The sequence below is a fragment of the Phlebotomus papatasi genome, unplaced genomic scaffold, assembly GCF_024763615.1.
Source record: "Phlebotomus papatasi isolate M1 unplaced genomic scaffold, Ppap_2.1 HiC_scaffold_138, whole genome shotgun sequence".
NCBI lineage: Eukaryota > Metazoa > Arthropoda > Insecta > Diptera > Psychodidae > Phlebotomus > Phlebotomus papatasi.
The window spans coordinates 21,630-49,025 of NW_026604383.1; the positions used below are offsets into that span (position 1 = coordinate 21,630).

The 27,396-nt window shown below is 38.6% G+C and overlaps 1 protein-coding gene across 1 annotated transcript; it reads right to left on the reverse strand.

Annotated features, from left to right (window-relative positions):
- Positions 1 to 809: 809 nt before the first annotated feature.
- LOC129808863 (uncharacterized) lies at positions 810 to 19,022 on the reverse strand. The gene is made up of 4 exons (XM_055858768.1): positions 18,985 to 19,022; positions 18,187 to 18,575; positions 17,180 to 18,123; positions 810 to 1,115 (listed from the first exon to the last, which is right to left on the reverse strand). The coding sequence occupies exons 1-4, from the start codon at positions 19,020 to 19,022 to the stop codon at positions 810 to 812; spliced, it is 1,677 nt and encodes a 558-aa protein (XP_055714743.1).
- Positions 19,023 to 27,396: the final 8,374 nt, after the last annotated feature.

Consider the following 27,396-nt stretch of genomic DNA (forward strand, 5'->3'; position numbering starts at 1 on the left):
ACGCTTTGAAATCACTAAGATGCCAATTTGACTGCCTCTACTCCACCAAGACACTTAAAATATGGTTTTAAATGGAAAGTCTCACAAAATACAGCAATTCTTTGATATAGTTGAAGTTCAACAAATGACTACTTGGGGCTATCTGGATGAAAAAACGAGTTAGGAAACAAAAAACCTCGCTTATCTTGACTTCTGAGTAATCGATGAGATCATGTTCTATGGGAAAATTATAGAGAACATTCTGGTCTACATATCACCCATATATTACTTTTGTGCCAGTTCATCCAAATCCTTGATATTGTGGCGAATGATGATTTTTAAATGCCCCAAATTTACTTAATTTATCTTCTAAATAAATGGGAAATGTCTTATTTATTAATTGGTATGACGGGATACACGCAGGATTAGCCAAATGAATATTTCCCCCAGAGATATCCCAGTTAAATCACTCTTTGTGGTGGAGAATGCAAATTTACAGTTAAGGCTATACTTCATGCGAGCAACATTTACAATCGAATATAAGGATTCCGCAGTATATGCCATTGTCAGATCGCTCTGGGGAAGCTTTTTCAAAGCAAGTATTCGGTGCAGGTGACCCCACTCCGCCTGCTGAATACAAGAATTTCTCCCCACTAAGAGTTTTTGATCGTTGGAGATTTTGATTTGTGTCGTCTGGGTAGTTCAGGTGATCTCCCTCCCGCCTGCTACACATCTCTGTCTGTCCTAGGAAGCTCTCTCAGTAGAGCTCTTGGTTCATGGTGAGTTTCTCGCCTGCCAAGTCCCCCAGAAGAAGTTTGGCCGTTGATGGTTCATGGTGAGGATCTCGCCTGCCATCTCTTTCGCGCTGCCTTCGGTGGTACAGGTGATCCCTTTTTCGCCTGCCACAAAGCCATCTCCTTCTCGCCTGCTGCATCATCATCTGGTAGGGGATTCACACCGGTCTTCTCTCCGCCTCTGGAACTGGTCGAGCCGTCGCTCCCAGCATATCGGAGACTAGTGTGAGGGGTACTTGAGTGTAACGCACCCCCCCCCCGTCTGCAAGTAGCCAGAACGTCAACAGACCCACGAGGAGCGGCGAAGAGGAACAGAACATCGCGGCGAAGTGAGGGAATCATCTATTTGTGGTTATTGGTGGGATTAAAAATAAAAGTCCATCAGGGAAACCCTCATTCTTTTAATTGCTGGTCTGTTCTTGCCAGGGTGTCACAATACGTGGTTTTCAAAGGTTGGGTATCCCCAAAACACCCACGTAACAATATTTTGGTTTAAATACAAAATTTGTATAATTTCACGAATTTGATTCAAGATAACTGAATGGCGTCTCCCAACTTCAGCTCTAAATCGAATTTGCATGCACTCCGAGTTAGCTCACGTTAAGAATCTCACCTACATAAGCCGGTTAGGATTATCTGTCCCTTTAAAACCCTATTTTAAGTGTCTTGGTGGAGTAGAGGCAGTCAAATTGGCATCCGAGTGATTTCAAAGCGTTATGGGAAAAATAATTTTTTTTTCACACTTAAACGGCAAAATAGGAGTGATAGCGTAGTCTGAGCGGAAAATGATGTACAGACCAAATATAGAGACAAATGTTTTCTACAATTATGTTGAATTAATCATCAAAATCGGTTAAGTACGTGTCGAGATAATTGAGGTTATGTGATACTGAAATTGTTTTTCGACTGTGGCGCCCCTGGTGTTGATCCCACGAAGCTCAAATGTTCTAGAAAGCTGTAGAATTTGGTGAGATCTTTCGTTTAAGCCCTCAATCGTTAAAATCGGTCATATAGAACCGGAGATATGATTTTTTGAATTTCGTGAAGTTTGACCCCTCATATCTCCGGTTCTATTGAAACCACAGCGCACTTTCGCACCATTTTGGAAACGTCCCGGACTGGACTACAACACTCTAAAATTTGATTAACTTGTACAAAGGAATTTTTGAGAATAATGAGTTTGAAATTCGATAAATTTTGGCCCTATCGCAGCACCACCTGTGGTCAATTTTTGAATTTCCATCTGAAAGTTTTCATCGAGACAAACCAAAAAGCCAAAATTTAGGTCGATATGTTAATTAGAACCGGAGATAGAGGCCGGTCAATATTCGAACTTTGACCACTTATAGCTCAGGTCAGGGGTTATGGATCGACTTAAGTATTTTTTTGTTTGGTAGGTATAATCAAGGGTTACAACATACTAAAATTTCAGTCCTATGCATAAAGGAATTTTTGAGTTATTTAACTTTGAAAATTAAAAAATCTTCCTTTTAAAAATAGCGCCCCTAGCGGTGGTTTTATAAACTTGTAATGTTAGAAGGGGAAATAGCATTTCATGAGAGCTTTCCGAAGGTCCTTCACTTTTTAAATTCTGACAATTAGAACAGGAGTTATGGCCATTTTAAGAATTTTATTTTGCAACTAAATAGCTCGGGTCAGGAGGGTCGGGGGACCTTAAGTTTGGTATTGATCGAAAGCTCTAAGGCCCAGCTATAACGTACTAAAATATGAGCCCGATCGATGTCATAGCGGCGGAGCCATTAAGAAAACAAAAAAATTGTGGTCTTCAAAATGGCGGAAGGAGGGGTGGGGGGTGGGGGGTCAATGCACCAAGTTGCAATTTTGATACGATATATAACTTTTGCCGAAAACCGCAAGTCGATATCTCTTGTAGTTTAGGAGCTATTAAGCTCCAAAGAGCCGCCGGCCGGGAACGTAATTTAGCCCCCCATATATTCGTGATCAGGGGGGCAACTCACGAAATAACCAGTCAAAATTTTGACTGGATACTGTGTGTTTTCTGTGAGGTGAATTTCGCCATTCTGTGAAAAGGTGCATCTTCTCGCAAAAATGGAGGGTGTACAAGGTTTTGGGTCTTGTATCTGCTGGAATTTCTGGTTGTACCCAGACAATTTCACCCGCCAGCTCGAGACCGGAGGGTACGATTTTTTTTTATTCTAAATCATAAGAAAAATACATAGCTTTGTATTGTTTTATTTAAATCTAACAGCCCAGGCACAAAAACAATATGAATGAAATCACTTAATAGGTTTTAAATTGCTCTAAACCTAAATCTAAATATTTACTCCCACCATTCTGATATAAAGTATATTTAGGGAAATTTGGGTATCAAAGTTTAGTTTGTTGAAATTCTGTCGCGATAGTGAATTGAGAAACAAATATGTTAAATATTTTTATGTACAATTTTAGAATTTTGAAAGTTCCGGCAATTGAAAGATTGAATATTAATGAGCGCAAAGATAGTTACATAAAGGATCACATATTATTTTTAGCATATTTAAAATTTGGTCAAAGGGTGACAATGATCTATAAAAAATATTTGTTTAATTATAATAATGACTATATTTATTTTATAATTCTTTGAAAATATGTGTGACATACTTAAAAATCTCAAAAAGTTTTTAAGCTTGTAATATTGACCTTGAAAAAAGATTTAAAGGGAATTTAAAGCTATATTTTGAACAGCTTTGGTTCGGAAAGTATAGTTGTAATATTTTCAATGGCAGTTATTAATGTTAATGGAAACACTGTTTTTATGCTTTTTGTGCTTTTTACTTTTTATATTACATGAATCAATAAAATTCATTCAATTTTTAACAAACTTCATTCAAATAATCAATTTATATTGCTATTTGAAAACCTTCTTCGAACGCTTGAAATCCCTAAGTATTGTAACAATCCATAAAATTTAATTTTAAATACGCGCACAATTCCATTTTACTTTTTTATTATAAATTTCGCTCTCCTTTTTACTAACCTTAAATTAGAATTAACTCGGCAATAACACGTGCTAGCCCCCTAGCCACGTTGTAGAATCTCCCATGTGTCTTATATGGTAGTTTCCCCCCTTCCCATAAATCCCGGTGAGTACCGTTTATCAAACTGCACAGAATAGATCGTTTAAAACGACAAAAGATTGTACAGCCTGAGAAGAAGCCTTTCCGCCGTTTGGCTTTGGAGGCTGGTCATCAACGCTGAGAGCTGAGACGACGGCGGACGTTTAGTATGGGGGGAGCTAATGTAAAGGCACATGTTGATATTAAAATATAATGCAATACAATACAAATTTACCCTGCCTTGCTTTTTTGCCTAGTTTCCGGCGATTAAAGACAGAATGAGAAAATGCAGCAATTGGCGCCTTTGGAACGTCAACTTTAGTCAAGCTTTTAATTTTGGTAATATTTCAGTTAAGTGAATTGTGTTGTGACGAGGATGGGATTCCCTAACGATTTCCGGATTGATTGTATCATGCAGGCAAACTGGATCAGGCAGAGTGCAAAGTAGTGAAACGGACCATCCAGCAGAGATTCTTAAGAACAAGAGGGAATTTACCAAAAAAGAGCATCCCTAAGACTACCAATGTTGACAGCGAGTGGAGATTCATAGCTGCCGAAAAGAGGAAGATCATCCTAAAAACTACTGTTCTTGTTGCAATTAAGAGCTCCGTGCTCAGGAAGAGAGACTGCACTGTAGAGAGAAAGAAGAAAAAGAAAGAAGAATATTTTGGTATTTTGTTACAATATACCTAATGTGATACTGACCGACGATTTGGGAGATCAAGAGCTAATTGCCTCCGCCTGATCGTATCTCTATTGGTGTTATGCTCTCGTGTAGCATTGTCCTCCTCATTTATGATTGCTTCACGCATCAGCAAATTCACGAGGCCCTCAAAAGCCATGTCTCCATAACAAATCTTCTTGCAACTTGCACAAATATCTTCTTTTTCTTCTTTTAATATTTTGCACTGACAATTCAACTCAATTGCGTTTATATGACTTCGCCACACAAAATGTGTCTTCGCTATATTCGACGACCAGTAAATTTTGTCTGGGTATTTCGTGAATTGCCACTCAGGAAGTGGCGAAACACATTTTGGCCAAGTTTGAGCGCGATCGGAGGACATGAAACTTTGTTAGGATTATAGTAGGTGAGATTGTTAAGAATCTCACCTAATTGAATGCATTTGTGTGAATGGTCGGCCATGTGAGTGTGAATGAGAGTGAGAGAGAGGCCATTTCACAGTTCTCTTTATAGAATATTCCAGCTACAGCGTGTGCAGAACAAGTTGCTGCGGGTGAGTTGATGCACAGAGTTTTATTTGTATTTTATTGTGTGTGAAATGCTGAGTGAGGCTCAAAAAGAATACACTGAGAGAAAATTGCTGCGATATAAAAATGCTGCATTTTACTGCTCGAACTCAAAGAGAGAGCAGTTATATAATCGACTTTTTTTCAACTTTGCACTGTTCTGGAGCTTAAACGGTAAGAGATATCGACTTCCGGTCTTCGGTGACCTTTCCTCAAATGACATTATCTCGTGCCCAAACTCTTTATTTTTCCCCCTCCCCTTTCATACGTTCCCTATCCCTCGAAAATAGGTCGAAAATGAGGTTTTTCCAGTTTTACAAAAAATTGGCCCAAGCTTTTTCAATGATTTTTGGATATGTCTTAGAGCTAGTCCTGGCGAACATTTCGTCCAAACATATCTATGACCGGAAAATTCGCCATTTTGAATTATTGAAGGTCAAAGTTCAATCACTTTGAAGGATCCGTTTTTCAACCGATTTGGTTAAATTTGGATTTTTTGGAAAGATATTGAAATTTTGAACCCGACTGTATCGGTCATAATCGGTAATGAACCGGTTAAGTATCGATTTTTGAATAATTTTACATCCCATATTATTAACATTCCCGAAAAACAAAGTTTTTCCAATTTTGCAAAAAATTGGCCCAAGCTTTTTCAATGATTTTCAGATATGTTTTAGAGCTAGTCCAGTTGAACAATTCGCCCAAACATACTTATAACCGGAAAATTCGCCATTTTGAATTATTGAAGGTCAAAGTTCAATCAGTTTGGGGGGCCCATTGGTTAACCGATTATATAATCGATTTGGATAAATTTGGGTTTTTTGGAAAGATATTGTAATTTCGAACCCGTCTGCATCGGTCTTCATCGGTAATGAACCGGTTAATAATCGATTTTAGAATAATTTTACATCCCATTTCTAATAATATTCCCTAAGAAAAATGTTTTTCGGTTTTTCTCAAAATTGGCCCAAGCTTTTTCAATGATTTTTGGATATGTTTTAGAGCTAGTCTAGGTGAACATTTCGCTCAAATATACTTATGACCGGAAAATTCGCCATTTTGAATTATTGAAGGTCAAAGTTCAACTACTTTTGGAGGCCCATTGGTTAACCGATTTGGTTAAATTTGGATTTTCTGGAAAGGTACTGCAATGTCGAACCCGTCTGCATCGGTCTTCATCGGTAATGAACCGGTTAAGTACCGATTTTTGTACAATTTTACATCCCCTATAATAAAAATCTCTTTTCGAAGATATTTTTTAAAAAATGGGTTTTCAGTTTTCTATATTTATAGGTATTTGTTGGTAGTTGAGATAATTTGTGGCTGACAATAAATGTCAACCGGTCCAGCGATTCAAAAGGCTCAAACTCACGAGATATAACTTTTGCTGGATTTTTTTAAAAAGAAAGAATTTTTATCTATTATGGGGGCGCGGGAAGCCACTGTCAAAGACACGTCTTAACGGTCACTGAATTTAAATTCTTTACATTAGTTCTTTGCAAACTCCATTGATTTGGATAGAGTAACTATTCAAGAACACAAATTGGCAACCGGAATTCAAATTATGAAGGAGACTGAAGGCCAATTTGAACAAATTCGACGGGATGCCAAATTTTTCATCCGCCATTTTGTGCAAAAATTTTGCATGACTTTCCACAAAGCGAGAAAAGGAAAACAAAATGTATTTCCAATTAATTGAAGGACTAAAGTAGCTAAAAATTCATTCCCTACAGCAATTCAGATAACAATTACTCAAGAATAAATCATCTAAAATCACTCAGTTTGCGTATGATGTATAATACCATGGTAAGGAATGGGTTAAATAATTTCTTAATGGCTTTCTCATTGTCTATAAACACGATTAAATCTTCAGTAACTCTATGTGCGTACAAAAAATATGCTAACGAAGAGGACTTTCTCGTGAGTTCGAGCGCTTCGCAAAGCTGGGACGCTTTGCCATCTCTGTTTATCACACAGTTTCTTCAATAAATCTTTTTTAAATTTTTTCAAGTCGCTTTCCATTTATAAGAATAGCATCTTTTTGTCTCGTGTCTCTTTTTCGTCGTGACCTCGTGTCTCGTTCTCGTCCGCGTTTCGTGTTATAGCTTAGTTTCGCACTTTTCTCGAAATGTTTATTGTCCACGTATCACTAAATATTAGTTTTTTCGCATTTGTTTCTTTTCACGCACTTTGGCTGGTTGAGCCCCCTTATAAGATTTATAAGATATCTCGTTCGTATTCATTTACCACGTTTAGATGTTCATTTGTTCGCGTTCACTGCTTAACTAACTCCTTTTTTCCTTATTCTTCTTCTTCTTCCTTTCTAATCTAGTCTCTCACTCACATTAGTACCACACTCTACTCTCATACGTTACACTACCTCTTACATATATAAATAAATTTATGCAAAAATTTGAAGCCAATGATAAACTAAGATTAGTTAGATAAACTTAGATTTCTTACCCCTTGGGACAGTCTCCACTTCTCATGGTGATATCGGAAGTGCACAGAATCGGCAAATTCCTCGTCTTTGCTAAACAGGCGTTCTACATCGCGGGAGTTCATTTGGAGTAGAACGTTCATTGTCATAATCCCAAGTAATCTCATAATTGTGTTATCACTCAATTGCCATTCAAAAAATAATTCCCTTAGCGCACTTTTTTCCGGTGATTCTAAAATCGGGCTGAGGGGATTCATGGCACTAGCAACCACGTTTACTAGAATTACTTCTTGGTATTTTACGGCACTTGGACCTATTACTCCATTGTTGCGTTTAAGGAAATCAATTTTTTTGTGATAATACCAGATCTGCGTCTGTGATATCTTCTTCCAAAAACGAACAGTTAATATTCGACATATCGAGAAATAATTTTACTTGCTGAGCTTTTTTCACTTTCACTTTCAATTTGACTTCTCACTTAATCAAAGTCTCCAGAAATACTAATCGGATAATTACCTCCGACAATTAATTAATTTGACACAAATAACTGCACAATTGATAACCGAAATACTTTCTTTTGTAAATCAAATAAATTCACATTTGATATAAGTAGTAAGTATACAACCACGTAGAGCTGTTTTTGTAAAAATTTTCCACATATACAACCTCATGACTGAAAATTCTCAAGATATACAATCCTGCGGCTGTTTTTCTCATTATACAACCATACGTCTAATTTCATACTTTGGGGAGGCAGAAAGAATTGCAATATTTGAAGAAGAAAACGAAAAAGAAGAAAACAGTTATGCGGTTGTATATATTGAGAATTTTCAGCCATACGGCTGCATATGTGCATAATATTTTACGAAAACAGCTCTACATGTTTTTATAGAAGAAATAATTGAGGATCTAAATAAAATATTTGTAAAGAAGAGCTTCGTTTAGACAGGGACAGATAATCCTAACCGGCTTATGTAGGTGAGATTCTTAACGTGAGCTAACTCGGAGTGCATGCAAGTTCGATTTAGAGCTGAAGTTGGGAGACGCCATTCAGTTATCTTGAATCAAATTCGTGAAATTATACAAATTTTGTATTTAAACCAAAATATCAAGGATTTGGATGAACTGACAGAAAAGTGTTATATGGGTGAAATGTAGACCAGAATGTTCTCTATAATTTTCCCATAGAACATGATCTCATCGATTACTCAGAAGTCAAGATAAGCGAGGTTTTTTGTTTCTTAACTCGTTTTTTCATCCAGAGTGCCCCAAGTAGTTATTTGTTGAACTTCAACTATATCAAAGAATTGTTGTCTTTTGTGGGACTTTCCATTCAAAACCCTATTTTAAGTGTCTTGGTGGAGTAGAGGCAGTCAAATTGGCATCTGAGTGATTTCAAAGCGTTATTATGGGAAAAATCAATTTTTTCACACTTAAACGGCAAAATCGCAGTGATAGCGTAGTCTGAGTGGAAAATGATGTATGGACGAGATGTAGAGACGAATGTGCTCTACAATTATGTCGAAGTAATCATCAAAATCGGTTCAGCGACAGTCGAGATAATTGAGGTTATGTAATATTGAAATTGGTTTTTTGACTGTGGCGCCCCTGGTGTTGGTCCCACGAAGTTCAAATATTTTAGAAAGTTGTAGTATTTGGTGAGATCTTTCGTGTAAGCCCTCAATCGTTAAAATCGGTCACATAGAACCGGAGATATGATTTTTTGAATTTCGTGAAGTTTGACCCCTCATATCTCCGGTTCTATTTTAACCACAGCGCACTTACGCACCATTTTGGAAACGTCCCAGACTGGACTACAACATACTAAAATTTCATTAACTTGCACAATGCCGTTTTTGAGAAAAATTACTTTGAATTTCGATGAATTTTGACGCTATCACAGCGCCACCTGTGGTGACTTTTTGAACTTCCATCTGAAAGTGCTCATCGAGACGAAACCAGAAAGGTAAAATTTAGGTCGCTATGTTAGTTAGAACCGGAGATAGAGGCCGGTCAATGTTCGAACTTTGACCCCTTATAGCTCGGGTCAAGGGTTATGGATCGACTTAAGGCTTTTTTGTTTGATAGGTATAATCAACGGCTACAACATACTAAAATTTCAGCCCGATGCACAATGGAATTTTTGAGTTATTTAACTTTTAAGATTTAAAAATTTTCTTTTTAATAATAGCGCCCCTAGCGGTGGTTTTATGAACTTGCGATGTTAGAAGGGAAGATGGAATTTCACGAGAGCTTTCCAAAAAGCCCTCACTTTTTAAATTCTGACAATTAGAACCGGAGTTATGGCCATTTTAAGAAATTTTTTTGGACCCTTATAGCTCGGGTCAGGGGGGTCGGGGGACCTTAAGTTTGGTATTGATGGAAAACTCTAAGGCCCAGCTATAACATACTAAAATTTAAGCCCGCTCGATGCCATAGGGGCGGAGCTATTGAGAAAACAAAAAAAGGGGGGTCTTCAAATTGTCGGAAGGAGGGGTGGAGGGTGGGGGGTCAATGCACCAAGTTGCAATTTTCACCCGACATATAACCTTTGCCGAAAACCGCAAGTCGATATCTTTTTTAGTTTAGGAGCTATTAAGCTCCAAAAAGCGGCCTGCCGGCCGGCCGGCCGGGAACGTAAAATAGGCACATATATATTCGTGATCAGGAAGTGCTGAAACACATTTTGGCCAAGTTTGAGGTCGATCGGACGACATGAAATTTTGTTAGGATTATAGTAGGTGAGATTGTTAAGAATCTCACCTAATATGTGAAAAAATCATATAACAATGTAACCCCACCTACTAATAAAAATAAAAGGATCAAATTGATCCAAATTTGTTTCCTTGCAAAGGATGGATCAAACTTCAAACTCTGAGTGCATATTTAGGGGAAATGCATATATACAATGCAAATGTATGGGAGAAATCAAAAGATTTACTTTTCGATTAATTTCCAATATTTTTAACTGCTCGAACTCCAAGAGAGAGCAGTTTTCACAATCGACTTTTTTTTCAACTTTGCAAAATTCTAGCTGCTAAACGGTAAGAGATATTGACTTCTGGTCTTCGGTGACCCCCCACAATGTCAATACATTCTATCGAACTAACTTACCCAAATTACCCCCTACCCCTTCATACGCTCCCTATCCCCCAAAAATAGGCAAAAAAAGAGGTTTTACTAATTTAAAAAAAAAATTGGCCCTGACGATTTCCTTCATTTTTGGATATGTTATGGAGGTAGTCCAGCTGAACATTTCGTCCTTAGACACCTATCACCGGAAAAATCGCCATCTTGAATTATTCAAGGTCAAAGGTCAACTACCCTAGAGGGCCTAATTTTCAACGGATTTGGACAAAATTAAACATTTTCGAAAGATCTTTCAATTCTGAACCCGACTACATCGGTCACAACCGGTGATGGATCGGGAAAGTAACGGTAATAGTCCTATTTTAAAAAATACTGCTTTTCGCAATTTTCAGTCTTTTGACCCATATAAAATTTAAACGGTAAAAGATATCAACTTCCGGTCTTCGGTGACCCCTCCTCAAATGACATCATCTTAAAAGTAATCTCTTTGGTTTTACCCCCTCCCCCTTCATGCGCTCCCTATCCCCCAAAAATAGGCAAAAATGAGGTTTTTCCAATTTTAAAAATAATTGGCCCTGACGATTTCCTTCATTTTTGGATATGTTATGGAGGTAGTCCAGCTGAACATTTCGTCCTTAGACACCTATCACCGGAAAAATCGCCATCTTGAATTATTCAAGGTCAAAGGTCAACTACCCTAGAGGGCCTAATTTTCAACGGATTTGGACAAATTTGGACATTTTTGAAAGATCTTTTAATTCTGAACCCGACTGCATCGGTCACAACTGGTGATGGATCGGGAAAGTAACGGTAATAGTCTTATTTAAAAAAAAAATAGTTTTTCGCAATCTTCAGTCTTTTGACCCATTTAAAAAATCAACGGTAAGAGATATCAACTTCCGGTCTTCGGTGACCCCTGCTCAAATGACATTATCTCGAACGTAATTTTTTTTGTTTTCACCCCCTCCCCCTTCATACGCTCCCTATCCCCCAAAAATAGGCAAAAAAAGAGGTTTTACTAATTTTAAAAAAAAGATTGGCCCTGACGATTTCCTTCATTTTTGGATATGTTATGGAGGTAGTCCAGCTGAACATTTCGTCCTTAGACACCTATCACCGGAAAAATCGCCATCTTGAATTATTCAAGGTCAAAGGTAAACCAGCCTGGAGGGCCTAATTTTCAACGGATTTGGACAAATTTGGACATTTTTGAAAGATCTTTTAATTCTGAACCCGACTGCATCGGTCACAATCTGTGATGGATCGGGAAAGTAACGGTAATAGTCCTATTAAAAAAAAACTGTTTTTCGCAATTTTCAGTCTTCTGACCCATATAAAAAATCAACGGTAAGAGATATCAACTTCCGGTCTTCGGTGATCCCTCCTCAAATGACATTACCTCGAACGTAATTTTTTTGTTTTTACCTCCTCCCCCTTCATGCCTTCCCTATCCCCCAAAAATAGGCAAAAAATGAGGTTTTTCTAATTTTAAAAAAAATTGGCCCTGACGATTTCCTTCATTTTTGGATATGTTATGGAGGTAGTCCAGCTGAACATTTCGTCCTTAGACACCTATCACCGGAAAAATCGCCATCTTGAATTATTCAAGGTCAAAGGTAAACCAGCCTGGAGGGCCTAATTTTCAACGGATTTGGACAAATTTGGACATTTTTGAAAGATCTTTTAATTCTGAACCCGACTGCATCAGTCGCAATCGGTGATGGATCGGGAAAGTAACGGTAATAGTCCTATTTAAAAAAAAACAGTTTTTCGCAATTTTCAGTCTTTTGACCCATATAAAAAATCAACGGTAAGAGATATCAACTTCCGGTCTTCGGTGATCCCTCCTCAAATGACATTACCTCGAACGTAATTTTTTTGTTTTTACCTCCTCCCCCTTCATGCCTTCCCTATCCCCCAAAAATAGGCAAAAAATGAGGTTTTTCTAATTTTAAAAAAAATTGGCCCTGACGATTTCCTTCATTTTTGGATATGTTATGGAGGTAGTCCAGCTGAACATTTCGTCCTTAGACACCTATCACCGGAAAAATCGCCATCTTGAATTATTCAAGGTCAAAGGTCAACTACCCTAGAGGGCCTAATTTTCAACGGATTTGGACAAATTTGGACATTTTTGAAAGATCTTTTAATTCTGAACCCGACTGCATCAAACACAATCGGTGATGGATCGGGAAAGTAACGGTAATAGTCCTATTAAAAAAAAACTGTTTTTCGCAATTTTCAGTCTTCTGACCCATATAAAAAATCAACGGTAAGAGATATCAACTTCCGGTCTTCGGTGACCCCACCTCAAATGACATTACCTCGAACGTAATTTTTTTGTTTTTACCCCCTCCCCCTTCATGCGTTCCCTATCCCCCAAAAATAGGCAAAAAATGAGGCTTTTCTAATTTTGGATATGTTATGGAGGTAGTCCAGCTGAACATTTCGTCCTTAGACACCTATCACCGGAAAAATCGCCATCTTGAATTATTCAAGGTTGAAGCTTAATTTTCACCCGATTTGTTCAATTAATTAATTAAAAGATTAATGATTTTGTGAAGCCTTCTTCTTGAACAATTTTCAACTTCAAGATGGTTTTGTGGTGATTTATAGTCAAATTTAATTCGACAATAATTTTCTATACATCAGAATGCTTGCGAAAAGGTATATAAGGCAGAGCTCTTTCTCGGGAGTTCGAGCAGCTCGCAAAGCCTCGGACGCTTTGCCACCCCTTTTTATTAATATAAAAACCTTTACACTCATTCATTTTCTATATCGGGAATCTTTCCGTACAGAAGTAGATCTTGAAAAATTCGAAAATCTATTTGAAGTTCCCAAAAAGGGACTTTCTTACTTCTTGATAATTCCGCAAGGTGGCTGAGATACATCCTGTTCGAATTCCGAAGTGCTCAAGTGTCAAAATGTGAGGAAAAAAACAGAACAACGACGTTTACTGTTCTTGTCCCATTATGCAATCACCCCATAATCACTGAGTAACTCTTTTGCCAGCTTTTTAGTGTGATATTTGATAAAATTTCCCCAACTTGTTCGAAAATTTAGTATGAAAATTCGAAATTGAATTTGAATTCTTCGAACTTCAACGACTTTTTGTGCAAATGGAGTTCCATTTACCTTTCATCCAAGACACTATTGGAGAATCAAAATCTACTTGTGATCGGGCTCAATGAATAGTTCTTGTCGTGGTGTGGATGGTTTTGTATGGAGTCCCTTCGATGAAACACGGCAACACTCAAAAATACACTTTTTACTTTTTGATTAGCACTATTTATTCGCACTTCATAACTGGATGATCAAAGACACACTGATTGACCGATGGATATTTTCGCGAGCTTCTCACACGCGGAGTGCTGACTACGCGTCTTTCAGCCCTCGCGTGTGATAAGCTCACGTTGCATGCACCATACAGGGTGCCTCAAATAGTTTAGTCACTACACTTCTCCCCCCTTGGAAAGAAAAAAAATAATAATTTTTATTGCTTCTGGAGGAAGTGTGGATAAAAATTTTTATTTTGGTTTTGTTTTATATTTTTCTTTGTTGATATATTTATTAGATATGTGACTAAAATGGATTAAGATCATACTTTGGAAAGACGAAAAAGTATCGTGTGTCTATGATCATTTTTTTACATTTTAATTGTTTGTATATTGAATATATAAATTTTTTTTGACTTTGGTTTTGTTTATATATATGTATATATTTAAGTATACTTACAATGATTTTGATTATTATTGATTGAAAAAAAAAATGACAATTATATCTGTATTCAGTAATTTTTGTCAATATATCTTAGGATTATTTACTATTTTAGACTTAATATAATTTTTTTTTTTTTACTTAAATAAGTTTATGTAAATAACTCATACATACATTCATTTTATCAATTAGTTATAAATGGGTTGGTTGACCGGGACTTGATGTTCGTCCTCTCTATTATCCTTAGTATTTTTCTTAAAATATTTATTTCGTATAAAGTATATTATTATAGAGAACATAAACACTGCTAGTAATGAATAAGTTATTGTATATCCATCATTACCATTATTCCATCATAGTATATTCCATCATAGTCGCGCACGTTGAAATAATTATCCTTTTTATTACCAGTGTTAATTTTCTGTAATTCTTCTTCCACTTCATTAAAGTTTAGTTTGTCAATTGAGTTTTTAAGTAATGTTAAATTTGTGTCTGTCTTATAAGATTTTTCGTTAAACATATTCTTTATTTGTTCCCATTTTTCAATATTTTTAGTAATTGTTATTGGTTGTGAAAATTTGATTTCAACATCTTTTGATATAGATTGATATTTATACAATATAATATTGTTTGTTGTAATTTTGCATGAATCAGTATTATTTAACATAAATTGAAGCAAGCCGAATTTTTCAAAAGTCATCTGATTAGTAAAATTATCGCAATTGATAAATAAAGGTATCGGTTTCGGGCAAACAAAAATCCAATTATTTTTTGTATGAAGAGGTATCCAAAGGTCTGAAGATACTTCAATGCTTTTGAATGAACATTTAGCATTTTGATTATTAAGGAAAAGGCTTAATTCGCAACTATTTTTAGACTGCACAATATATCAATCACAATCTAAAAGACCGTTTTTCTTCAGAAGTAAGTATTTTAGTTCAGAAATCGCTAGATATTCATGTTCGATTTCCACGGTATTATAGAAGTTATCCTGGATTAAGTATGGTACTGGTGTTAATTTGTGTAAAATGAAATGATCAGAGTTTGTCAGAGGCACGGTGATTTTAAAAATTATTTTGTATTCGATAAGATAAGCGTGTAATTTAATGTGTTCATATGTTCTTACAATATTCTCTGGATTTAGTGAGAATATTGTTGTTGCAGTTTTTGGAAAAAAATCTCGTAATTCCATTAATTCTTTTAAAAGTTCATTGGGACTTAATACCATGGGGTGTAATTTAGAATCACGCACGTGCAAAATAACATCGTTGTAGAAATCTAACATGTGTTGAAATTCAAACAAAATTAAACTAGAAAATTGTGACAATTCCAAAAAGTTATTTCTCAAGGGATTAAGTTTTGTTTCATTTATCACCAAATAATTAAGTGCGGCCAAAGATTCTATTTTGTTAATAAGTGAATTGGTTACATTTTGTATCTGTGAAATCCGATCCGTTATTTGGTTATCATGTTTACTTATCTCAATGAGGGATTTTTGGATAATAGCTGTTTGTTGATTAATCAGTTTTCTATTTGAATATGTTAAATTAGTTATCGAATTAATTTCTTTGTTTAAATATTCGGCGTCTTTTGCGTCCATAGTACCGATAAGCCATTTTGAAATTGATCCAATTCCATCGAATAATCCTCTCTTGTACTTATTTGGTTTCATTGTACGAAAAATTAAGTTCTTTGTAGTTATTTCATTGAAAATGTACGTAAATTGATCGACAATCATTCCACAGAAATCTTGTTCAGAAAGTTCAACTAATTTTGAGCAAACTGTATCTAATTTTTTGATATAATTTTCCAAATTGTTTGATTGTTCAACAATAGTATTTAAGTCAATTTTTGTGATTAAATTAAATTCGGATGTTACTACTTTCAGGGGTCCAATTTTTTCCGTCACCAAAGAGTGATTCACATGCATGATGTTCACATAATCAGTAGTAGTAAGTTCCTCAGATAGTGGTATATCTACCAGTAAGGAGTAAAGTATTCTGAAAATATTGGAGATAATTAGGTCGGATGGTATTTTTTCAAATTGTTTACATGATAAGTTTTATTTTTGTTGTTTTGCTTTATAATGTAATTTACAGGAGGAATAATCTTAATAATACGAAAAGGTCCTAGCCATTTGGGTGCTAATTTAGAACATTCTCCGACTTTGTGTGCGTTATTTTTTATTAACACAAGGTCATCAACTCTAAAATTTTTTGTTGCTGTCAGTTTATCGTAATCGGTTTTATATTTGTGTTTGGCATCAATTAAATTATTTCTTGCAAAGTGAAGAGCTCGTTCCAAGTAGAACTTAAGAAGTTTGGAATTGGGGGTGAAATTGGCTTTACCTGGTGGCAGAGACGTGGAGAAATTGGTTAAATACAGAGCCTAATATGCGGCGAAGGAGGTCCAAAAACAATTTTCCTTCGATGGCGTCTTCCTTCGCAGACTGGCAAAAAATTGTCACGCACTGGCTGGGAAATTATCACCCACCACTGATAAAACTTTTCACTGATCTTGGAAAGGGTTTGTCTTGAGAAAGACAGTTTGAAGCGAAGAAAAGATTTTGTTAAAAGACAAAAAAAATTGACTTTTATTTTACTATTTTTATTTTAAATGTTGCACTGGCTGCGGTTCACAGAGAAGTGAAGCTTCTCCCCCTGTGGTGAAGAAGAGAGGGAAAAAGTGATCAGCTGTAAAACAACTTTTTTTTCTCTTCTCCACTTCTAATGCGACAACTGCGTGTGTGTGTGATCTTCTGGGTCGCTCAAAATGCTATATGCGATTTTGGCGTTAACATGCTGGGGGACCGATTCTGAGGTCGAAAGTACCTCAACTGGTAACTTAGAAAGTCTCTGAATGGCTCGCTTGTAGGTTCCCTTAAAATTGGTGGCATTATCGCTGAAGATGTCACTAGGGGCGGAGCGGCGGGCAACGAATCTTCTCAAGGCTGCGATAAAACTGTCTGTGGTAAGGCTGCCGACGACTTCGAGATGTACCGCTTTCGTGGTGAAACACACGAAGACACATATGTACGTTTTGTACGATACACCTCCTCTTTTGAAGCTTGGTCGAGTGAGCACTGGTCCGCATAGGTCTACACCACATACTTTGAAAGGTACGACATGCTCTATCCTGCCTTGAGGAAGATCACCCATTCTTCGTTCTAGCATGAGGGGTCTCTTCTTCCAACACACGACACATGATCTGGTAACACGACGGGTAAGATTTCTTCCTCCTAATGGCCAATATCTCTGGCGTAGAGTTGCTAGGAGTAACTGTGGCCCGGCGTGCATGTTGTCCTTGTGTGCTTGCATGGTAATGAGGGTTGAAAGTCGACACTTGGGTAGCAGCATAGGATGTCTAACGTCGTAGTCCTGCAGAGACTTAGCAAGTCTTCCTCCCACTCTGATGATTCCCTGTTCGTCAATGAATGGTGTTAGATGACGAACATTGTTGAATTTCCTCCCCGTCCACATAGAACCATCAGCAATGGCTGATCTCACTTCGGACAGGTGTTGAGACTGTGCAAAAGATATTAACTTGTGCTCTGAGGCATGGATTTCTGTGGGAGTGAGAGGACCTTTAACACGCCTCGTGGACTTGGTTAGGAATCTGAGGACATATGCTAAGATATTTTTTACCTTAACATAGCTGTTGGATTTATTGAGGATTGTTTCTAATGGATGTGGAGGTAGGACTTGACTCTCATTGGCAATATTGGAGGCAATGAACATGACACCATAAGGGTCTTCAGGCCAATCTTCGGCCTTACCTAACAGAAATTTAGGGCCCGTCCACCATAATTGTGAACTTTTCAACTCTGTGGGCAACAAACCTCGCGAAACAATATCCGCAGGATTTGAACCTCCCGGTACACGCTGCCATTTGGACGAATCTGTTAGCTTATGGATCTCAGAAATTCTGTGGGCGGTAAATACATTAAACTTGACGCGCTTTGACCTGATTTGTCCTAAGACAATCGTCGAATCTGTCCATGAAAAACACTCATTGAATGAGAGGGACTCTTGAATTTTCTTGATCAGTCTGGCACCTAGAACTGTGGCGCATAATTCTAATTTGGGTATGGTTATTGACTTAGTGGGAGCAATACGTGACTTGGCCATTAATAACTGAGCCTTACGCTCACCTGTCTCATTCTCAGTGACTACATAGGCCACTGCGCCATATGCAAAGGAGCTGCTGTCACAGAAAACATGCAACTCTCTGGATTTTGGGGATTTAAATTCGGAAACTGAGCGTGGAACATGAATGGAGTGAATGGAGGATAGGCCTTCGGCAAACTGTTGCCATTTGGTAATAATATCAGAAGGCAGGTGTTCGTCACAAGGAATTTGTGCCTTTCAGATCTCCTGTAGGATCAACTTTCCTACCACAATGACTGGGGATATCTGCCCTAGGGGATCGTAAAGGGGCGTAATGGCGGCAAGTACCTCTCTTTTCGTGTTTGCTTTTGAAAAATCTTTTGTGAGCTTGAACGTGAACTGGTCATCTTGTGGAAGCCAAATCATGCCTAACGCCTTGGATTTTTCTGGGAATATGTCGCAACTCTCTCTTTGGTCGGAATGATCAGTTATCTGTGGGTCATTGACACACCATTTGGCAAGGGTCATACCTGCCGAAGCAAGCAACTCCGTCAATTGTAGCCGACATTCTTTAGCTTTCGGAATGGATGGAAAGGAAATGAGACAATCGTCTACATAAAAATTCTGCTTGAGGGCTTTTGCGGCAAGTGGGAATTGGACTTGTTACTTTTCTGCTAAATCTATGAGCACTCGGGTGGCTAGATAGGGAGAGGTTGTTACACCGAAGCAAACACCTCTGGCTCTGTAATGACTAATTGGCTCTGATGGATTGGATCGCCATAAAATGCGATGATAGTCTCTGTGAGGGGGATGGAGTAAGACTTGGGGATACATTTTTTGTATGTCAAAGCAAAAAGCATATGGATGTTCCCGGAACCTTAGGAGAATTGTGACAATGTCCGGTTGCACAATAGGACCCATCATAGCTACGTCGTTGAGACTGAGCCCGGTTTGCGATTTGGAACTCGCATTCTTGACTATTCGTAGCTTGGTACCAACAGGGGATTCCTTAATGACAGCGTGATGTGACATATAATAGGAGGTGGAGTTGATCTCTTCCGGTGGTACCTTCTCAAAGAAATTGAGATTGAAATTCTCCTGCATAGCTGCGTGGTATTGGGTCTTAATCTCTGGTTTGTTAGATAGGCGTTTTTCGAGAAGCAGAAATTGTTTGGTGGCATTGGGAAGATTATTGTGCAAGCGAGTTACACTCGGCCGGAAAGGAAACTGCACAATATATCGTCCCGTGCCATCGCGGGTAGTGGTTTCTTGAAAGATATTCTCGACTGTCTCGTGATCTGGAGTTTTGAGGTGATCTGGGGACACTTCTTCTACTTCCCAAAATTTCCTGAGGGACGAATCGATAGAAGCTAGGGTGGTCCCGACATAGGCAATTTGATCAGTTGGGGATGAACTAGTTTAGAGGCCCGGAAATTACCCAGCCGAAACAACTTTCTTTGAGAACTGGAAATCCTTGACCCAAGCGTAGAATCTTACTGGTATAAATGTCGTTATAAAACTCGTTGCTTATTATCAAATCAATTGGCTGTGGAACGTGCCAGGTCGGATCGGCTAGAGAAATATCTGAGGGAATGGGAATTTGATCGGCCTGAACGTTCCAATTTGGCAGTTTTTGTTGGAGTACTGATGGGACGATTTGGCAGGTTAACATGAACTGAGAATCTGGACTGTCGTCCATGGCTTGGACTTGACATAAAGTCTGGTGCTTGGCCTTAGTACCTCCTTCTACTACCGTTCCGATATACACTTCGGACAGAGACTTTGGGAGTTTGAGTTTCTGGAAGAGGGACTGTGAAATTAGACTCACTTGTGCGCCAGCATCTAAAAGCGCTCTGCAAAGGTGTGGAACACCGTATCTGTCCAACACCCTCACAACTGCTGTCTCGAGGAACACCCGGACCGTAGAACGCGAGGATGTGGATGAGCCAACTATGGCTGGAGGAATGGTGGGAAATTCTGATTTCTCTGACATTTTGTCGTTTGGTTGGACCAAGGAAACATCTTTCTGTTGGGCAGTGGTGGTTAGGTTGGCACGATTCTTTGGACTTGTGTCACTTACCGGACACTTGGGCTGGTTCTGAGGATTAGTGGAAGGCTTAAAAGCATTGTGTAGCAGAGTACTGTGGTGTCCTTGACACTTTCTGCATGTGTAAAACGTACAATCCTTTGTAAGGTGGGTTTCTCTTAGGCATTTTCGGCATATATTGTTTGCTCTAACAAACTCAAGACGATCTGAGGGGGAACTATCGAGGAATTTGGGGCATCTGAACAACCTGTGTTCGGTCTCATTGCATAGAGGGCATTGGCATTGTTGGATGTTGGCAAGAACTGATGCTTTCTGAAATCTATTGCTGGTTGGGCCAGCATTGGCTGACTTGGTAAACTGTGGATTTGGCTTTGTGATTGGTGGAGGACATTTTTGTATGGACTTCATATGACTCTTCAAGAATTGTATAAATTCTGGCAAGGTGGGCAAACTATCATTGACTTCTCTGGACCAAAGGACTTTGGTCTCGGAATCTAATTTACTCAGCAGGATATAAATAATCCAGGGATCTCTACTGGTGATCTGGATGGCATTCAGGGCATTTAGAATGGACCTTGAGGTGGTGACTAGCTCTGTGAACGCAGCGGGGGTGGGATCGGAAACTTTTGGCATCTGGAAAAACTTATGTATGAGCTGATGGACAACTGAATAGTGATCTTCATATTGTGAGGATAGGGTATCCCAGGCTACCATATAATTGGCATCTGATAGAGAAAGACTTCCAATTAGCTTTGCAGCATTTCCCTTGGTATAATTCATCAAGTACTGCATCTTCTGAACGTCTGATAAGTGCGAATTATTGTGGACAATGGAGATGAACATACTTTTGAAATGGTTCCACTCTGTGTAATCTCCGGAAAAATCTGGGACTGATAAAGTTGGGAGTTTGGGTGGCTTATTGGCATTGAAATCTCGATTTTGTGGTTGGGTATTAACGGACACAGCCTGAGTAAGCCGGTCAGACATGTTCTGGGTTCTGACTTCAGATTGGGCTTGGTGTTGAAGGAGAAGACCAATAGCTTGTTCCAAAGAACTGTGAGACGATTGAATATTGGAGGATTTATTTGAAATACCAGAAAATCCAGGATTGGAATATAGGTTATTGTCTTCATGCTCGGAATTGGTGTCGGCCTTGCGATCAATAGCGTCAACTAGAAACTGCCGTAATTGAGCAATACGATCCAATAACTTTGAGTGTTCTTCATTTTCGATAGCTTCATCAAGTCCCGAATTTAATAGCTCCTCATGCACCACATTTAACTGAGATTTGAGATCATCAATTTTAGCTAAATTGGATTCTATGTCCGCAGCAGAAAAGGAAGATTCATCCTTGCGAACAGACTCAACATAATTCTCTATGCGTGTTAGCTGACCCTTGAGTGTGGCTCTTTTACCTAATAAAGTCATTGCGAATCAATCACGGGGTGGGAAAAGTATGGTTGGGAAATCGCACAAAGTCTAATCTCTACACTTTTACAACGTACCTGACCTTGAAGCTCGATGCGGCAGAGACTGATGGTATCTGGTGGAATGAACTGGTTGCTTGGCGGGAAACAAGCTGGTATGACGCCTTCTCAATTGGATGACGATGACTTCGAAGGGCCAAAAACAATGGGGGTGAAATTGGCTTTACCTGGTGGCAGAGACGTGAAGAAATTGGTTAAATACAGAGCCTAATATGCGGCGAAGGAGGTCCAAAAACAATGGGGGTGAAATTGGCTTTACCTGGTGGCAGAGACGTGGAGAAATTGGTTAAATACAGAGCCTAATATGCGGCGAAGGAGGTCCAAAAACAAATTTCCTTCGATGGCGTCTTCCTTCGCAGACTGGCAAAAAATTGTCACGCACTGGCTGGGAAATTATCACCCACCACTGATAAAACTTTTCACTGATCTTGGAAAGGGTTTGTCTTGAGAAAGACAGTTTGAAGCGAAGAAAAGATTTTGTTAAAAGACAAAAAAAATTGACTTTTATTTTACTAGATTTATTTTAATGTTGCACTGGCTGCGGTTCACAGAGAAGTGAAGCTTCTCCCAAAATTGCCTGGTCATTCCTGTGGTGAAGAAGGGAGGGAAAAAAAGATCAGCTGTAAAACAACTTTTTAGGTGTGATTCTTTCATAATCACACCTATTGTGATACTCCGATTTTCTAAAAGTGCTCCGATCGAGCTGAAATTCACAGGGTATATGTTTTGAACATCCCTGATGCCAAAAATGATAGTCCGCCATTTTCGGGTCCGGCCGGCCGTCCGGCCGTCCGTAGTACGCGATATCATATAAATTAAAAAGACTTGTTGTTTCTTTGGACACTCGACGAAGAGTGATTTATTTATTCAAATCAATCTCAGCCCTAGGGCAGAATTCTTTATTTTTCCCACATCCGCTGCTTGGCGTCACATTCGCACGGGCGAGGGTTTCTGCTGATCAAGCGTCTGCAGAATGCACGCTTTATCAGAAGAAACCCTATATCCGTGCGATGCAAGACCAATGCAGGGATGTGGGTTGGCGCAAGATTGCGCGCGTTGCTAACTGCTCCCCCTCTCAAGCTTGAGCGTCCCCGCTCAATGCAGCTTCACCAGATTCTCCTGAATTGTTCGTCTCCCTCAGCGTTCTTTGCACGAAGAGGTTTATCTGCTCCCCAGACATCACTCCAGGGCCCTCGCGAGATTGTTTAACTCCTCGAAGCATCGGAATGATTTCCTTACGGGCCAAAATCGTGCATACGATCAGAAGAACAATAACGACTGATGTCAACGAGATCCATGCTGTTCTATGGCTAACTAGGTCGTCCGCTATGGTACCCAACCTTTCGGTATTTTCCAGGTGTAAGTGTTTTAGGTACGGAAGGGTGATCTTGTTGACTTCTCTGGTGATATTGATGGTTGCATATCTTGACGGTAGGGGTTCTCTGCTTATAATTTTCTTAGGCTTCGCAAACTGCTGATCACCTATCTGGACGGCTTCCTCGTGGATGACAAGGTACGTTCCTTTGCGGAGAGTCTCATTCTGGTTCCTTGTAGAGACTGTTACGCTGGCGTCGTTAATTATGACGAGTCCGTCGGTTACCAACTCGACCGCTTCTCCATGACGCGACGAGATCACTTCGCAGGATGCTGAATGGTTATTCAACAGAGAGAGTGCGCAGGAGGCCCTTACTAGTTCTTTACAAAAATTGATTTGAATAGCTTTCCTACAATCTGTCAAAGGAACATAATCTGAGCGACATTTTCCAATTTTCCTGGTCTCTAAGTTCAAATATGAATTATTAAAAATAACTGGATAAAGGATCACATTGTCGCAAATGTTTTTGATTTTAGGAATTAGAACCAAGTACTTAATAAAAGACTCATTTTGAAAAACTTTAACTTGTGAAACTGAAAGAATTTCTGCTAATGTTAAAGTGGTTTCCTCAACCTCTGTAATTTTTTCAAGTTCAATGTTACTCAATAGAATTGGATTTATAATGTTTAAACGAGCCAAACTAATTGATGTTACTAAATTGTTCAGGAATTCAATCACAGCTCTATTCCTGGTTAAAATTACTTCAGAAGTATGCTTTTTTTCCAAATTTAGAATGTTATTATTCCTAGTTACCTCGTTAAGTCTATTCGTGAGCTCATTGATCTTGTCCTGAAGATGAGTATTTATCTTTAATTGCTGATTATTATTTTGAATAAGAGCTTCCTCTTTAAGCAATACATCTTCAAAATCATCATGACTTGGAACACCCGTTATAAACTTTAGAGCGTCTCCCAAAAAATCAAAAGCACGTCTAGTTCTTTTTAAGTAAGGTTTCCTAAGAATGCTAAGTAATTTTAAAATTTCTTCCGCGTCATTTTTGATGAATGTAGAGACACTATCAACGTCAGAAAAATCATTTTGCAATTGATAATTTTCAAAAGCGATTTCCTCAAATAGTGTCAAATTGACGGTGTGATCCAAGTAAAGAGATTCCTTGTACAAACCTACTTTCCCTTCATGAATGGGAATGTAAGGGGATTTCGTGTATTCAATTACTTTGAAGGCCTGTACAAGCCATATCCAGTGTCTAAAAAAAAAGGATAAAAGCGAAAAGTAAACTTACTTCCAATGAATAAACTTAGATTTAAGGAGATTAAAAGATGAAACTTATTTGATGCTACTGACAAGAGAATATACTCGTCAAAAGGAAATGTTTAAATCAAAAGATAAAAAGGAAAAAATTACTTAATATTACTTTTATGGATTATTAACCCTCGGGTTGTCTTGATTTTGGTTCCTAAGTCTTCCAAAACCACTACCGGACTGAATAAGCTGGTAAGCTTATTTCCTACTCGACGCGTAGTTTTGACGTATACCTTTTTACCTGGATCGAACACACGATGCATTCTTTGCCGATTGTGAGATTCTAAGACTTTGCCTTGTGCAGCTTTGATTCTGTCTGACACTTGTTTCAATCGGTCGGGGGAAACAGAATGAATGATATCAATTGGGCATTCCCCAGTGACGCTGTGAATAGATCGATTGTACTTGTCACAAGCCAATAAGAAAATCTCAACCGTATCCATAATTCTGTATTCGAGGGCAAGGCATCTAGCTATCTCTGCCAGTGTGGAATGGAATCTTTCTACCTGTCCATTGCTTCAACTGTGAAATGGTGGAACCTTATAATGGTTAACTTGAAAATGGATCCGGAGAAGAGCCTTAATTGTTTCAGAACAAAGAGCCCTTTCGTTATCAGTAACAAGCAGCTCTGTTTTCTTGAAAAAACTCAAAATTCTTATCAAGGCTGGCTTTATATCTACAAGTGAACGCGAGGAAATGGGCTCGATTAGAGCGAATTTGGACAATTTGTCTACACAAGTCAGAAATTGAGCCTGATTAGTGGAGAAAATGTCAACGTGTAAGATTTCTCCAACTTTAGTAGGGATAGGAGTTTCACGAATAGGTTCCACGATAGGCTTCCGCTGATATTTAGATCTCCAACAGATGTCACAGCTGGAAATAAATGCTTTGACCTGCTTTGAAATATTTGGGAAGAAGTAGGATTGAAGTATTTTCGTGGAAACGTCTTTATAGCATCTGTGGGCTCTCTGATGTTCTTTCGCGATTATGTCCGATTGGTCATCAGGATTTGTCACGTCAATTACTAAGGACTTGCAATATAACACCTTTGAACCTGGGAATTCCTTCTGTAGATAATCTTGAAATATAGCCAAAACAGATAACTCACAATGAATGCCATTGTTCACGGAAGGGTTAATGGATTCCCTCAATTTCGTTATAAGGAATTCCTGATCTTTAAAACCGATGGTGTGCCTCAAGAATTTTTTAAACAAAATTTTCCTTCGATAGAAATTATCGTTTCCGGGAGCGATAACGATTTGATTCTTGAAACAATTTACGGGATGAGGACTTGACCGAATAAAATCGGAAAGGGACTTTTCACTATGCACAGTGTCACCTGACTCGGAAACGTCCATTTGGGACAGTGTTTCCTCCTGAGCAGCCGTCGTTCTGGACAATGTTTCGTCCTTGGAGGCAGTAGATTCACAAGAGTTATGAGAATCCTGAGACTGTGTCGGAGCTGATGAATCAGAGTCATCTATACCATGCATGAATTGTCGAGACAAGGCGTCGGCGACGATATTTTCCTTGCCGGGCTTATAATGAAAAGTCGGAGCATATTCCTCAATAGCGGCTTGCCATCGCTTCATTTTAGCATTCGAGTTACGATGTGACATTGCAAATGTCAAAGGTTGATGGTCAGTGAAAATATTAACACCTTTGCAGGCGTAAAGGTAATTTCGAAGTTTTTGAAGGGACCAGAGAACAGCTAACATTTCCCTCTCATTAGTTGCATAGTTCTCTTCAGCTTTGGAAAGTGTTCGTGACACAAAAGTAATTGGCTTTCCCTTCTGCGAGAGCACAGCTCCAATTGCAGTGGAGGATGCGTCTGTGGTCAAGTCGAATGGTTGATTAAAGTCGGGTTGAAAAAGTAAGACATCCTCGGATGCAAGAATCCGTTTGACTTTCTCAAAAGATGCTTTAGCATCATTGTCCAAGGTTATTTGTATGTTTTTGGATTGTCTGGCGCTAACATTACCGTTCTCGCCACGCAAGTATTTTGTAAGCGGTTTCACAAGAGACGCATAATTCCTGACAAATCGCCTGTAATAACCGGATAATCCCAAGAATGCTCTTAAGGAGCGAAGTGTTCTAGGTTCTTCGTAATTTAAAATTGTTTGAACCTTCTCAGGAGAGGTTTTAATACCGCCTTCGGACACAAGAAATCCAAGAAACTCGACTTCCTGTTTGAAGAACTCGCACTTTTCTGGGGATACTCGCATATTAGCATCACATAATTTTCCCAAAATTATTTCAATGTCCTTGAGATGTTGTCCAATATCTTGAGAAAAAATTATAACGTCGTCAATGTAGACGTAGCACCGGACACCAATATCCTCCCGCAAAACGTCGTCAATCGCACGTTGAAAAATGCTCGGTGCATTCTTCAAACCGAAAGGTAGTCGACAAAACTCGTACTTCCCATTGTTCACTGAGAAAGCAGTCTTTTCACGATCTTCCTCTTTCATCATTATCTGGTGAAATCCAGATTTTAAATCGATCGTCGAAAAATATTTTGCTTCTCCTAAACTTGAGAGGATCACGGAAATATCCGGAATTGGATACTTATCGGAAATGGTGTGGGAGTTGAGCTTCTTGAAGTCAATGACCAGACGATACTTCTTTTCTCCGTTCTCATCTTGTCCTTTTTTATCGACTACCCAGATTGGGCTGTTGTACGGAGAACGAGAAGGTCGAATTATCCCGTCACGCAATAAGTGGGATATCTCAGAATTTACGAAGTCAGTGACCCCGAATGGGTAAGGAT